A 14,350-nucleotide genomic window follows, 5' to 3' on the forward strand; every position below is an offset into this window, starting at 1 on the left:
GCCCGTGCACCACAACTACTGAGCCTGCGCTCTAGAGCCCAGGAGCCACAACTACTGAGCCTGTGTACCACAACTACTGAAGCCCACGCACCTAGAGCCCGTGCTCCGCAACAAGAGAAGCCACCACAATGAGAAGCCCTCGTACTGCAACGAAGAGTAGCCCCTGCTCGCAACTAGAGAAAGCCCGCACGCAGCAACAAAGACTCGACGCAGCCAAAAATAAAATAAATAAATAAATTTATTAAAAAAAAAAAGACACTGGAGCATCTTTAAAGTACTGAAGGAAAAAAACTGTCAACCTGGAGTTCCATGACCACTGAAAATATCTTTCAAAAATGAAGGCAGGGCTTCCCTGGTGGCACAGAGGTTGAAAGTCCGCCTGCCGATGCAGGGGACATGGGTTCGTGCCCCGGTCCGGGAAGATCCCACATGCCACAGAGCGGCTGGGCCCGTGAGCCATGGCCGCTGAGCCTGCACGTCCGGAGCCTGTGCTCCGCAACGGGAGAGGCCACAACAGTGAGAGGTCCGTGGACCGCAAAAGAAAATAATAATAAATAAAAAATTATAATAATAATAAAAGATGTTGTAAAATCTCTATATGATTAAAATACAAAAAATTAAAAAAAAAAAAATGAAGGCAACCTCATACCCATTAGGATGGCTATTATTAAAAACAAAACAAAACCAGAAAATAACAAGTGTTGGTGAGGATTTGGAAAAATTAAAACCCTTGTGCACTGTTGGTGGGGATGTTAAAATGGTGCAGCCACTATGCAAAACAGTATGGCTGTTCCTCAAAAAATTAAAACTACCATGTGATCCAGCAATTCCACTTTTGGGTATATACCCAAAATAATTGAAAGCAGCGTCTTGAAATGCTATGTGTACACCCATGTTCATAGCAGCATTATTCACAATGGCTAAAACATAGAAGCAGCCCAAGTGTCCATGGATGAATGAGTGGATAAGCAAAATGTGGTATGTACATACAATGGAATCTTATTCAGCCTTAAATAGGAAGAAAATTCTGCAATATGCTACAACATGGATGAATCTTGAAGACATTATGCTAAGTCAAATAAGCCAGTCACAAAAAGACAAATACTGTATGATTCCATTTACATGAGTTACTTAGAGTGGTTAACATCATAGAAACAGATAGTAGAATATGGTTGCCAGGGTCTGGGGGGAGGGGAGAATGGGGAGTTATTGCTTAATGGATATAGAGTTTCAGTTTTACAAGAAGAAAAGAGTCATGGGGATGGGTGGTGGTGATGGCTGAATGACAAGGTGAATATATTTAATACCACTGAACTGCACACTTAAAAGTGGTTAAGATGGTAATTGTTATGTGTATCTTACCACAACACAAGTTGGAAAAGAAATGAAGACAAATAAATTATTTCAGACATACAACAGCTGAAAGATTCATCACCAGCAAAATCACCATATAAGAAATGTCAAAGGAGGTTCTTCAGGCAGAAGGAAAATGAAACAGATGGAAATACAAATTTACAAAATGGAATGAAGAAATGGTAACTATATGGGTAAGTATATAAGATTTTTCTTATTATTTAAATTTCTTTAAAAGATAACTAGTAGTGTGGGGTTTATAACATATATAAAAGTAAAAGGAGGATAGCAACAGCACAAAGGTGGAAAGAAGAGAAATGGAAGCATATTATTCTAAGATTCTTATACTGTACATGAAATGGGATACCATCACTTGAAGGTAGAGTGTGACAAGGAAAGTGTATACCATAAATCCTAAAACAACTGCTAAAATAACAAAACAAAGGCTTATAGCTAGTAAGTCAACAAAAGAGCTAAGACAGAATCATAAAAATTATTCAGTAATCCAAAAGCAGACAGAAAAAAAGAAAAAAGGAACAAAGAACAAATGAGACAAATAGAAAACAAAGAGCAAGGCAACAAATTTAAACCAAACCGTGTCAATAATAACATTAAATGTAAACGGTCTTAAATCTGAATTAAAAGGCAGAAATTGTCAGATTGGATAAAAAAGCAAGACCTAATTATATGCTGCCTACAAGAAACACTTTAACTATAAAGATACAAATAGATTAAAAGGAAAATGATGGGGCTTCCCTGGTGGCACAGTGGTTGAGAGTCTGCCTGCCGATGCAGGGGATACGGGTTTGTGCCCCGGTCCGGGAAGATCCCACATGCCGTGGAGCAGCTGGGCCCGTGAGCCATGGCCTCTGAGCCTGCGTGTCCGGAGCCTGTGCTCCGCAACGGGAGAGGCCACAACAGTGAGAGGCCCACGTACCGCAAAAAAAAAGGAAAATGATGGAAAAAGATACACCATGTCACCACTTAGTCAAAAAATGCTGGAGTGGCTTCATTAATATCAGACAAAGTAGATTTCTGGGCAAAGAATATAACTAGTAATAGAAAAGGTCATTTCACAGATACATGCACCCCTATGTTCATAGCAGCACTATTTACAATAGTCAAGACATAGAAACAACCTAAATGTCCACTGACGATGAATGGATAAAGAAGATGTGGTATATATATACATTGGAATATTACTCAGCCATAAAAAAGAATGAAATAATGCCATTTGCAGCAACATGGATGGACCTAGAGATTATCATACTAAGTGAAGTAAGTCAGAGAGAGAAAGACAAATACCATATGATATCACTTATATGTGGAATCTAAACTATGACACAAATGAACATGTCTACGAAACAAACAGATTCACAAACATAAAGAACAGACTTGTGGTTGCCAAGGGGGAGGTGGGGTGGGGGAGGGAAAGATTGGGAGTTTGGGATTAGCAGATGCAAACTATTATACATAGGATGGATAAACAACAAGTCCTACTGTATAGCACAGGGAACTATAGCCAGTATCCTGTGATAAACCATAATGGAAAAGAATATGAAAAAGAATATATATATGTATAACTGAATCACTTTGCTGTACAGCAGAAATTAACACATTGTAAATCAACTATACTTCAATAAAATAAATTTTTTAAAAAGGTCATTTCACAATGATAAAGAGATCAATTGGGCGTCCCTGGTGGCACAGTGGTTAAGAATCCGCCTGCCAATGCAGGGACATGGGTTCGAGCCCTGGTCCAGGAAGATCCCACATGCTGCGGAGCAACTAAGCCTGTGTGCCACAACTACTGAGCATGCGCTCTAGAGTTTGCACGCCGCAACTACTGAAGCCCGCAAGCCTAGAGCCTGTGCTCCGCAACAAGAGAAGCCACCACAATGAGAAGCCCACGCACCGCAACAGAGTAGCCCCTGCTCACCGCAACTAGAGAAAACCCACGCGCAGCAATGAAGACCCAATGCAGCCAAAAATAAATAAATTTATTTTAAAAAAAAGAGATCAATTAATCAACAGGACATAAAAATCCCAAACATTTATATACCTAATAACAGAGCTTCAAATTACATGAAGCAAAAACTGAAAGATGTGCAAGAGATATAAACAAATCTACAATCACAGGCAGATTTCAATATCCCCCTTTCAAGAATTGATGGAATAAGTAAAGAGAAAATTCATAAGAATATAGAAGACTTGAACAACACTATCAACCAATTTGACCTAATTGACACTTACAGTACACATCACCCCAAAACAGCAGAATACACATTTTTTTTTAAAAAGGCACAAGGAACACTTACAAAGTAGACCATATTCTGGGCCATAAGGTATGTCTCAATAAGTTGAAAAGCATTCTAATCATATAAAGTATGTTTTCTGACAACAACTAAATTAAATTAGAAATCAGTAACAGAAAGATCTCTGGAAAATCCCAAATATTTGGAAACTAAATAACATACTTCTAAAAGACCTCTGGGTCAAAGCAGGTATCAAAAAGGAAACCAGAAAGTAGTCTGAACTGAATGAAAATGAAAAGGTAAGATATCAGATTTGCAGATGGCTCTAAAACCGTGCTTAGGTGGAAATTTATAGCACTAAACATCTATATTAAAAAAAAAAAAGAAAGGTCTAAGTCAATGGCCTCTGTTGTCACCTTAAAAAACTAGACAAAGAAGAGTAAAATTAAACCCAAAGTCAGCAAAAGAAAGAAATTAACAAAAATCAAACAGAAGTCAATGAAATAGAAAACAAACAAACAAAAAGAGAACAATCAATGAAACCAAAAGCTAGTTCTCTGAGATCAGTAAAACTGATTAACCTCTAGCCAGACTGCTCAGGAAGAAAAGAAAGCAGACACAAAATGACCAGAATCAGGAATGAAAGATATGACATCACTACAGATTCTACAGATGTTCACAGGACAGTAAGGGAATATTATGAATAACTTTATGTCAATCAATTATACAACTTAGTGAAATGGACAAATACCTTTAGAAACACAAACTGCCAAAGTTCACTGAGGAGAAACAAATAAATTGAGGAGCCCTGTATCTATTAAAAAAAATTAACTTGCAGTTAAAGACTTGCTCACAAACAGAACTCCAGGCCCAGATGGCTTCACTGGTTAATTCCACTAATTATTACAGAAATAATACAAATTCTATACAAACTCCTTCAGAAAAGTGAAAAGGAAGGAATACTTCCCAACTCATTCTTTTGGACTTATTATTATAAGCTACAGTAATCAAGACAGTGTGTTCTTGGCATACAGATGGGTGAACAGATCAATAGAACAGCAGAGTCCAGAAACAGACCTGTGTATATGGACAACTGATTTCAACAAAGGTGCAAAGGCAATTCAGTGGAGAAAGGATTGTGTTTTCAACAAAACAGGCTGGGGCAATTGGAAATCCACGTGCAAAAAAAATTTGGGGGGACCCATATCTCACATCATATGCAAAAATTAACTCAAAATGGATCATAGTTCTAAATGTAAACCCTGAAAAATATAATACTGCTGGAAGAAAACAGAAGAGAAAACCTTTGTGACATGGAGTAGGGCAAGATTTCTTAAATAAAATGTCAAAAGCACAAGCTATAAAAGAAATTATTAAATCCAACTTCATCAAAATTAAAATTTTCTGGTTTTCAAAAGACAAGCCAAAGCCTGGGAGAAAATATTTACAAATTGTATATATGATGAAGGTCTTGTTTCTAGTAAGAAAACAAACAACCCAATTAAAAACTTAGCAAAAGACTTGAACAAGCACCTCACCAAAGATATACAAAGGGCAAATACGCACATGAAAAGATGCCCAATATCATTCATTAGTCATTAGGAAAATGCAAGTTAAAACCACACTGAGATACCTACTATACACCAACTGAATGGCTAAAATTAAGACTAACCATACCAAGTTTACGATGACGTGGAACAACTGGAATACTTGCAGGAATGTAAATGCTACAGCTACCTCGGAAAATACTCTGGCAGTTTTTAAAAAGTTAACCATACACCTACCATATGACCCAGCTATTCCACTGCTGAGTATTTACCCAAAAGAAACAAGAGCATATGTCCACCCAATGACTATATACAAACTCTCCTTGCCACTTTACTTGTAACAGCCCCAAACTGGAAACAACCCAAACATCCATCAATAAGTGAAAGAATAAACAAACTGTGATATATATATATATAAAATATATATAAAAACAGAATGTACTTCTGATACATGCTTCAACATGGATGAATCTCAGAATAATTACGCTGAGTGAAAGAAGCCAGACAAAATAAAAGAGAGTACATAATGCATGATTCTATTTATATAAAACTCTAAATACAAACCCATCTATAGTGATGAAAAGCAGGTCATTATTTGCTTAGGGATGTGGGGAAAAGAGGCAGGGAGGAACCTGAGGGAGGGATTACAAAGTGGCATGAAGAAACTTTTGGGGTGATAGTTCATTGTCTTGATGGTGGTAATGGTTTCACAGGTGCATACACATGTCAAAATTTATTATTAATTGTATATTTTACGTGCAGTTTATTGTACATCAAGTATATGTCAAGAAAGCTGTTAAGGGAAAAAAGGCACAGGGAAATTAAGCAACTTGGCCAAGGTGTCACAACAAAATGCCATGACGTGGATATACCATATTTAACAACTCACTACTATTCGATATTGTGTTGTCTTTGATTAAAAACAAAGCCGTGATACAATCTCTCTCTCTGAGTTGTTTTTGATTTAAGTTTATTTCCCTTTTCCTTGAGCCCGGTTTCAAGAAGTAGAAATACTAGATAGGCCAAAGAGTATGCACACATCTAAGGCTATTAACAAGTGGGTCCCCAGAAAGCTTGGAATGAGGCCCACCCTCTGAGCCACCTCCACAGCCCAATTTTTACCAGTATGCTTCCTTACTGGGAAGAGGTAAATAGGTTCATTTTTGTCTCTCATTTTTGCCCATGATTTCCCCATCCCTGTCTTCCTGTAGAATTGCAGATAATCAAAGAATTCCCCTGAGCTCTCACTTTGCCCACCTGTGAGATGGGGCTATGACCATTCTCTTCCAAAGCTGTGAGGCTCTAGAGGATGGCAATGGTGGCCAGAGCCTTCTGTGATGACCAAGGGCCTTGGTCCCGTCCACCCTGAGACGCCTTTGGCTAAAATCATCTCCCTGTGAGTCATCTGCACCAGGGGCAGTGCCCCACCCACTCCCAGAGCCAGGGAACCATGCCACTCTCACCTGTTTCTTGGTGTCCACCTCCAGAATGTCCATCAGGTTGATCATGATGTTTTTGTGTGTCTTCTTGTACTTCCCAACCCGCAGTGAGACGGTGAGCCAGCCAGGGCGCCCTGTACACATGAAGGTCTTGCTGCCCTGCTCCTTCCATTCCCGCACCTGCAGACATGAGAAGAGGCTGAGCTGGGCCTGCCAGAGATCCCCTGGGCAGCTCACAGCCTTGCTTTCAGGAGAGGGAGCTGGGAATTTACCGAGGCCCTGAATCCTTCCAGGTACCAGGAGGAGCGGAATGATGAAACACCCACTGGCCCTATCCTCTGGACTCTCCCCGGCTAGTGAGGCCGACAGAAAAGCCAAAGTGCTGCCACATCACAAAGCAGAATGAAAAAAGAGCAAGAGAACAGGATCAAAGCACTTTGAAAACATTTATTCTCACTGCAAAGTTCAGGACAGGTTTCGTAATGGTAGTAATAACAACCGCACAAATGATAACTATTTACTAGCTGCCATCATTGTACCAAGCACTGCTGTATCTTGTCTCACTTAATTCTCACAACAACCCCAGGTGGTTTGGATGACCTGCCTCCTTTTGCAGACGAAGAAAATGAGAGGCAAAATAACTTGTCCAAGGTCACACAACCACTGAAGGGCAGAGCCCAGATTCACCATCAGAACTAACTAACTTTAGGCCTGGACGGATAAATGGGCTTAAATTAATAGTCAACAGAGTAACAGCTAACATTTACTGAGGCTTATTAGGTGCCAAGCCCTGTTCCAAGCATTTGCGCGTGTTAACTCATGCATCACTAGCAGGGGGAGAGGACAGGCAGGGGAGGCCCACCAAGCCAATGGGAGGAAGAACTTTTGCAAAACCCTTCTGTAAGTGACCAGAGCACGATGTACAGAGAAGAAATGGCCCAGGAAATGACAAGCCCATCAGGAACATGGGAGGAAGCATGCCCTTCCTGCTGATGGACAAGGGCAGGGAGGTGGATATCTGTTGCTGTGACCTGCGACCACCCATGTCCTCTTCATCTGCTTGTAACACTCCCATCTTCCTTTGGTCCAGGTGAAGCTGATTCCCCTCCTGCCCCAGGAGGTGGGCACATGACTGAGGTCTGATTCTATCCCCCTGGCCACAGTGGCTGGTTCAGGGATGGGTCTGTGATCCAAGTGAAGCCAGTTAAGACCGATCCTGGGAGAGGCCCTCTCACTTCACTTGGGTTTGCTAGGCTGGTTGGATGTAAGCCAGAAACTGCTGGGGCCTCCGCAGGGAGGGGGCCTCCGCAGGGAGGGGGCCTCCGCAGGGAGACGGCCTCCCTGAGAGCAAAGTCAACTCAGAGGAAAGCGGAGCCAAGGGATGGCAGCTGGAGACGAATCCTGGATCCGGTGATGTCTGAGCCACTTTCACTCCTGGACTTTTCAAGACCTGGGTCAACGAAGTCCCTTTTTGCTCAAGGCAGTTGGAGTTGGTTTTCTATCACTTGCAACCAAGAGTCCTTGGAAGAAGCTGGATTGAAGCTGGTCAGGCAAACAGTTCAACGTGGGGAAGAACTGTTCTGTGATTGGAGAGGCCAGGGTGCCACGTGAAGCAGAGGTGTTCGCGCAGAGGGGTGTTACTGAGGAAGGGATTCCTGTGAGCAGGGGGTAAAGGGATGACCAGGCAGACCCTGCCCCTGCCTGACTCTGCAGTCCCAGGACTTAATACAAGATCAGAGGTGTGGAGAATGGATTGGGAGAGCTGCATGCAGCCTGGAATGGGAAGCGGGGCAGTGGGGCATGAAGTGAATGTGGAGACCATCAAGCCTGAAACATTGGTTGGGTTGGATCCTGACCCGAGCCAACCAAGACTTCGGGCAGGGAGGCAATCCTGTGGAGTGTTGCCCTTATGACTAAGGGCAGGCCAAGGAGAGGTGGGGAGGGCCCAGGGAACAGGCAACGGGTCAGGTAGCTATTATCACATTCCAGGTGTGAGTCAATGGAACCAGACCTCCAGGGTGGAATGAAATGGGCTGGGAGAGAAGAAATGTCACAGTTCAGGCTCTGAAATCAAGCTGACCTGAGTTCCAGACCCATTTACTAGCTATATCATCTTGGGAACATGACTTACAGTTTGAACCTCAATATCTCCCACCTGTAGAACAGGTACAAGACCTACCAGGGTGGTCCTTTTCCGGTAAGCTGCCTGAGGTGACCTCTAAAAATGATTTGGTATTCACTTGACCCAGAAAACCCCACAAAATCATGCAAATCAAGAGGTTCGAATCTTCGTGTTCACTTTAAGAACACTGGTGAAACTGTCCAGGCCGTTAAGGGTATGCATAACCGAAAAGCCACCAAGTATCTGACGGATATCACTTTACAGAAGCAATGTGTGCCATTCCGTTGTTACAATGGTGGAGTTAGTAGGTGTGCCCAGGACGAACAGTGGGGCTGGACGCGGGGTCAGTGGCCCAAAAGGAGTGCTGAATTTTGACAGCACATGCTCAAAAATGCAGAGTCATGCTGAACTTAAGGGCTTAAACGCAGATTCTCTGGTCATTGAGCACATCCAAGTGAATAAAGCCCCCAAGATGCGGCACAGGACTTAACAGAGCTCATGGTCAGATCAACCCATACATGAGCTCTCCCTGCCACACTGAGATGATCTTTACCGAAAAAGAGCAGATTGTTACTAAACCAGAAGAAGAGGTTGCACGGAAGAAAAATATATTCCAGAAGAAACTGAAGAAATAAAAACTTATGGCCAACGGAACTTCCCTGGTGGCACAGTGGTTAAGAATCCACCTGCCAATGCAGGATACATGGGTTCGAGGCCTGGTCCAGGAAGATCCCACATGCTGTGGAGCAACTAAGCCCGTGTGCCACAACTACTGAGCCTGCGCTTTAGAGCGCATGAGCCACAACTACTGAGCCCACACACCACAACTACTGAGCCCATGTGCCACAACAACTGAAGCCCGCGTACCTAGAGCCCGTGCTCCACAACAAGAGAAGCCACCACAATGAGAGCCCCCGCACGCCGCAACTAGAGAAAAGCCTGCGTGCAGCAACGGAGACCCAATGCAGCCAAAAATTAATTAATTAATTAAACAAAACAAAACAACAACAACAAAACTTATGGCTTGGGAATAAATGCCACACACAAAAAAATGCAGGGCTTCCCTGGTGGCACAGTGGTTGAGAGTCCGCCTGCCGATGCAGGGGACACGGGTTCGTGCCCCGATTCGGGAAGATCCCACATGCCGCAGAGTGGCTGGGCCCGTGAGCCATGGCCGCTGAGCCTGCGCGTCTGGAGCCTGTGCTCCGCAACGAGAGAGGCCACAACAGTGAGAGGCCCGCGTACCGCAAAGAAAAAAAAAAAAAAGCAAATAAAAGTTAAAAAAAGAAAAGACCTAAGTTTAAAAAAAAAAAAAGTGTTGCTGTGAGGATGAGAAATAATGGTCATCAATGGCATGGGGTGTGGCACAGGGCAGGTCCTCAGCAGCGGGCCAGTTTGGCAAGGCCCCTCATCTTCCTGTCCCTAGTGAGCCCTTTGGTTTAGCTTAGGTTCCTAAGCACTCACTGTGCTGCTTTGGGCCAGGGCCCATGGGATAGAGGGGAGTCAGATAGCAGTCTCTGCCTTCAAGGAGCTCACACTCTGATGGGGCAGACAAGCAGGTAAATCAAAAATCTGAACACATAGAAAGAACTAGGCAACAGGGTGCATTTGGGACAGAGGGTAGGCTGGGCTCTGGAGCTGTGACTGTGACCAGCGCAACCCATGGCAGCCTGAGTAAAGCGCTTCCAGATGTTGCCTGCTCCCACCTGGCCCAAGGTCTATCCCTCACAGGGATGGCTCTCCGCATCCATCTTCATGCTGTTGGAGGCAGAACCCAGCCAGCAGCAAACAGAACATGGAGGCTGCTACACCTGTGGCGAGGGTGGCAGCAGGAAACAGAAGCTCTTTGCAACCTGACGCCAGTAAGAGAGGAACATAAGGAGGGGCAGAGGGAGCCAAGAAACTGCCCAGGCCTGATGCCCAGGCCTGATGCCCATGCCAGCTGTGGCCATGAGGGAGGAGGCGCGGCTGTGAGCGGCAGCAGGGGCAGGGGTTCTGTGGGTGCTGACACAGGGGAGGACGTATAGAGTTACTGGGAGGTGGGCACTGCCTTGTCAAGAGTGAGCGCCTGGCGCAGGGTCTGTGAGGCTCCCCACCCTGGTGTGGGGCTACCTTCTCACTTTAGTCCTCTATTACAAGAAGGCGGAAAGCTCCTTCTTGCTAAGGAGTAAACTCCAAACTGAAGGGCCCTCCCCAACCTAGTTCCAAACTGACTTTCCAACCTTCTGCCTCTCTTCTCCTATGCTCACACTTTCCCCCAATCACTCCCCCTGCTTCCCAGTCTCCAGCGCCAGGTGAACCTTCCTGAAGACCCCCTTCTCCTCTGAAATCGATTGGGCCGGGTGAGAGCTACTTGAGCATGGCTCTCCTACCCTCTCTTATGATTCTTTACATCCCTGCAGATCCCCGTACGTACTCTGCACATAGTAGGCACTCCATAAATGTCGGAGCAATGCTCTGTTCTACTCTTTTGCTTACTCCGTTCCCTCTCCGGAAGCACCCCTCCCCCCAGTTACATTTTTGTTTAGTTCAAATCCCGCTCAGACGCCACCTCCTCCGTGAAGCCCTGGCTCCCCTGCGCCGCGCACCACTTCGCGCCTGGCTCCCGCCCCACCCGGCTCCGCTCACCTGCTTCTGGATGTCCCGCACGCGCTGCTCGTGCAGCCGCGGCGCGCTGCTGAGCTTGAACACCACCCAGGCGCGCACATAGTAGTAGATGTCGAAGATGAGCGAGAGCGGCAGGAGGAAGAGGCACACGAACACCCAGCGCTGGTGGATGAGCACGAACTCCAGCCCCTTCACGCGGACCCAGAGCAGGAAGAGCAGAGCGCACACTGCCAGCGACACGGCGGGCTCCATGGTGGAGCCGGCGGCTCACCGCGCGGGGGAGGGGATGCCGGCTCGCGCCGCTGGTCACCGCCACCCGCTCTTCGCCGGCCTGCGCTCGCTGCTGCCCGCGGCCCGCTCCCCGCGAGCCCCAGGACCCCTCGCCGCCTCGCGATTGGCTCGGGTCGCAAAGGTTCGGTGGGCCGAGACCCGGGTGGTGACCAATGGCGAGCCGCGCCGGGGATCGGACCAGGAACCTGCTGCTTTTATTGGCTGCGGGAGTCAGGCCGCTCCACCCTCTTCTCCTCTCAGACACGCTGGGAGGGGGTGGCCGGGGACCCTGGCGCTGGTGGGGTTTACGGCGCTCTGCGGCTCCGGGATTCAGGTTTCCCGGCCCTGGGGACTGACGAGTCGCCCCGCCGCTGAGGGGCGCGGCTGCAACCTCCTCCCCTTCTCCTTAGGTGGCGCCTTCTCGTGAGGCGCGTTAAGCGGTCATGCGTTCGGTTACCTCCCGGGGGATCGGGTCGGGGCGCCCCACGCCTTGGGTCCGTCACCCTGCAGCTTGGCCGAGAATGCCCGTACCGGCCAGGGAGGGTGGAAACCTGGCCTCGACCTCCACAGGTCGTGTCACTCTATGCCCTCATGGCCACGAGATGCACCTTTTCATTTTTCGAGGCGCTTTCTGTAAATTCATTTGAGTTACGCAACAGTCCAGCGGCGGGTAGTTGTGAGCCCGTTTTATAGATGAGGAAACATCCTAGAGGGGTGAAGGCCTGCCTCTGAACTCCCGAGGACTTAAGAAGCGTAGGCTAGGGTTGGCGCTCTTCCCCCTCTCCCGCTATACTGAGGGGGAGGGGAGGACTGGGGGAAAGGACTGAAGGAAGGTACTGGCTCTGTAAACTTATAGTTCCCGCTCTGCCAGGCAGCGTTGCAGGCCCTGGGACAGGGTGGTGAGCAAAGCAGACGGCCCAGCCCACAAGGAGCAGCCAGTCCAGAGGAGCGTGACTGTTAGCAGCAAAAGCTTGAATCCAGTGTCATTTGCATTCCACCGCAATCCTGTAGAGAGACAGTTACTTCTTATGACATTTTAGGAAGTGTAGATTTTTTTATTTTAGAAGCCAAACATGACTTACCAGGCCCTTCAGTGGCCTTGCTTGCCTCCACACTTTCCTCTCTTTCGTCTCTGCCCTAACAGGCACTCTTTGGACGTTCCCGGGGCCCCACTATCTCTCATTTCAGGCCTTTGCTCAAGCTGACACCCCTGGAATGCCCTTTCCCATCCTCTTCATAGAGCTAACATTACAGGTCCTTGAAGTCAACTCAGGGACACCTCTAAAACTACATTGATGGTACTTCCTTCTCCTTTCAAGTGCTCATAAAATAGAGGGTGTCTCTGTCATGATTCTTTTACATTATTTCATAACCATCTCTGGGTGTCTCTCACCCTCACAGACTGAGCTTTAGGATAAAATGTCCACTCTTGTATTTCTGGTTTCTAGCATAATGCTTGGTGCATAGTGGGCACGCCAGTGTTTGCTGACCAGTGAATGAAGGAAGAATGTAGACAGAGGCTCAAATATTCAAGTAAACGTAAAAGTCAAAATAGAGGCTGTTTGCATTAGGCTTCAAAAATGAATTGTCTAGACTTGTACTCTCTTACACAATAGCTTCTAGCTACTGGTATGTGGCTAGTCCAAACTGAGACACACTTTAGGTGTAAAACACACACTGGATTTCAAAGACAGTGCAAAAAAGAGAACGCAGAATACCTCATTAATAATTTTGATATTGATTACTTTTCCTTTTTAAGTCTGAATAATATTCCATTTTATGTACCACATTTTGCTTATCCATCCATGGACCCTTGAGTGGCTTCTATGTTTTAGCTATCGTGAATAATTCTGCTATAAACATGGGTGTACCAATATCTTTCGGAGACCCTTTTAATTCTTTTGGCATATACCCAGAAGTGGAATTGCTGGATTGTATGGTAATTCTGTGTTTAATTTTTGAGTTGCCATATTGCTCCACAGTGGCTGCACCAGTACTTGTTGCTTTCTATTTTGACTTTTTGACAGTAGTCGTCCTAATGGTTGTAAGGTGGTATCTCACTGTAGTTTTGATTTGCATTTACCTGTTGATTAATGATGTTGAACGTCTTTTCATGTGCTTTTTGGCCATACCTCTATCTTCTTTGGAGAAACGTCTGTTGAAATCCTTTGCCTATTTTTGAATTGGGGCTTTTTGTTGTTGTTGTTGAGTTTTAGGTGTTCTCTGTGTACTCTGGATATTATCCCTTATCAGATGCATGATTTGCAAATATTTTCTCCAATTCTGTAGGTTGTTGGGCCATTAATTTTTGCACAAGTCAAGGAAGCTCCCTTTGATAGGGAGTCTACTCATGAATTACTGTTAATAAATGTATATTATTTACATAAAAACCTAGTTAGAATGCTTAGGAACAGGATGTTCTGGTTAACAAGTACTCAGGTTAACTGGAAATTAAGCAAAATCCCTTTTACAGTTCGACCATGAAACAATCTTTCTAAAATGTGAGTCCCCATTTCTTGCTTAATGAATAGAGCCTAAGGAACACAAGTAATTTTACTTATTAAGGAGCTCAGTAAACACCAGAGTCCTAACAAAGAGCATTTTATTATATTTGTACAGTACAGCTACTGAGATCATCTGGTCTTCACAGCCAGTCTGAGGGGTGGCAATACAGAGAACTATTAATCTGCGTTGTTTTTAATAAATGGGGTCATTCAGACAGAGAGAGCTTGAGAGACTTGCCTGATCAGCGTCTTA

General features: G+C 45.3%; 1 protein-coding gene across 1 annotated transcript in view; it reads right to left on the bottom strand.

Moving 5' to 3' along the window:
• DHCR24 (24-dehydrocholesterol reductase) overlaps positions 1–11,692 on the bottom strand; it is a 35,288-nt gene extending 23,596 nt beyond the window's left edge. The window contains exons 1-2 of the mRNA XM_060022625.1: positions 11,345–11,692; positions 6,619–6,774 (exon numbers count right to left, since the gene is read on the bottom strand). Of these exons, the coding sequence (XP_059878608.1) occupies positions 6,619–6,774; positions 11,345–11,575 (387 nt within the window). The 5' untranslated portion in view covers positions 11,576–11,692. The remainder of the gene's footprint in view (positions 1–6,618; positions 6,775–11,344) is intronic.
• Positions 11,693–14,350: the final 2,658 nt, after the last annotated feature.

The sequence above is a fragment of the Delphinus delphis genome, chromosome 1, assembly GCF_949987515.2.
Source record: "Delphinus delphis chromosome 1, mDelDel1.2, whole genome shotgun sequence".
NCBI classification, from domain to species: domain Eukaryota; kingdom Metazoa; phylum Chordata; class Mammalia; order Artiodactyla; family Delphinidae; genus Delphinus; species Delphinus delphis.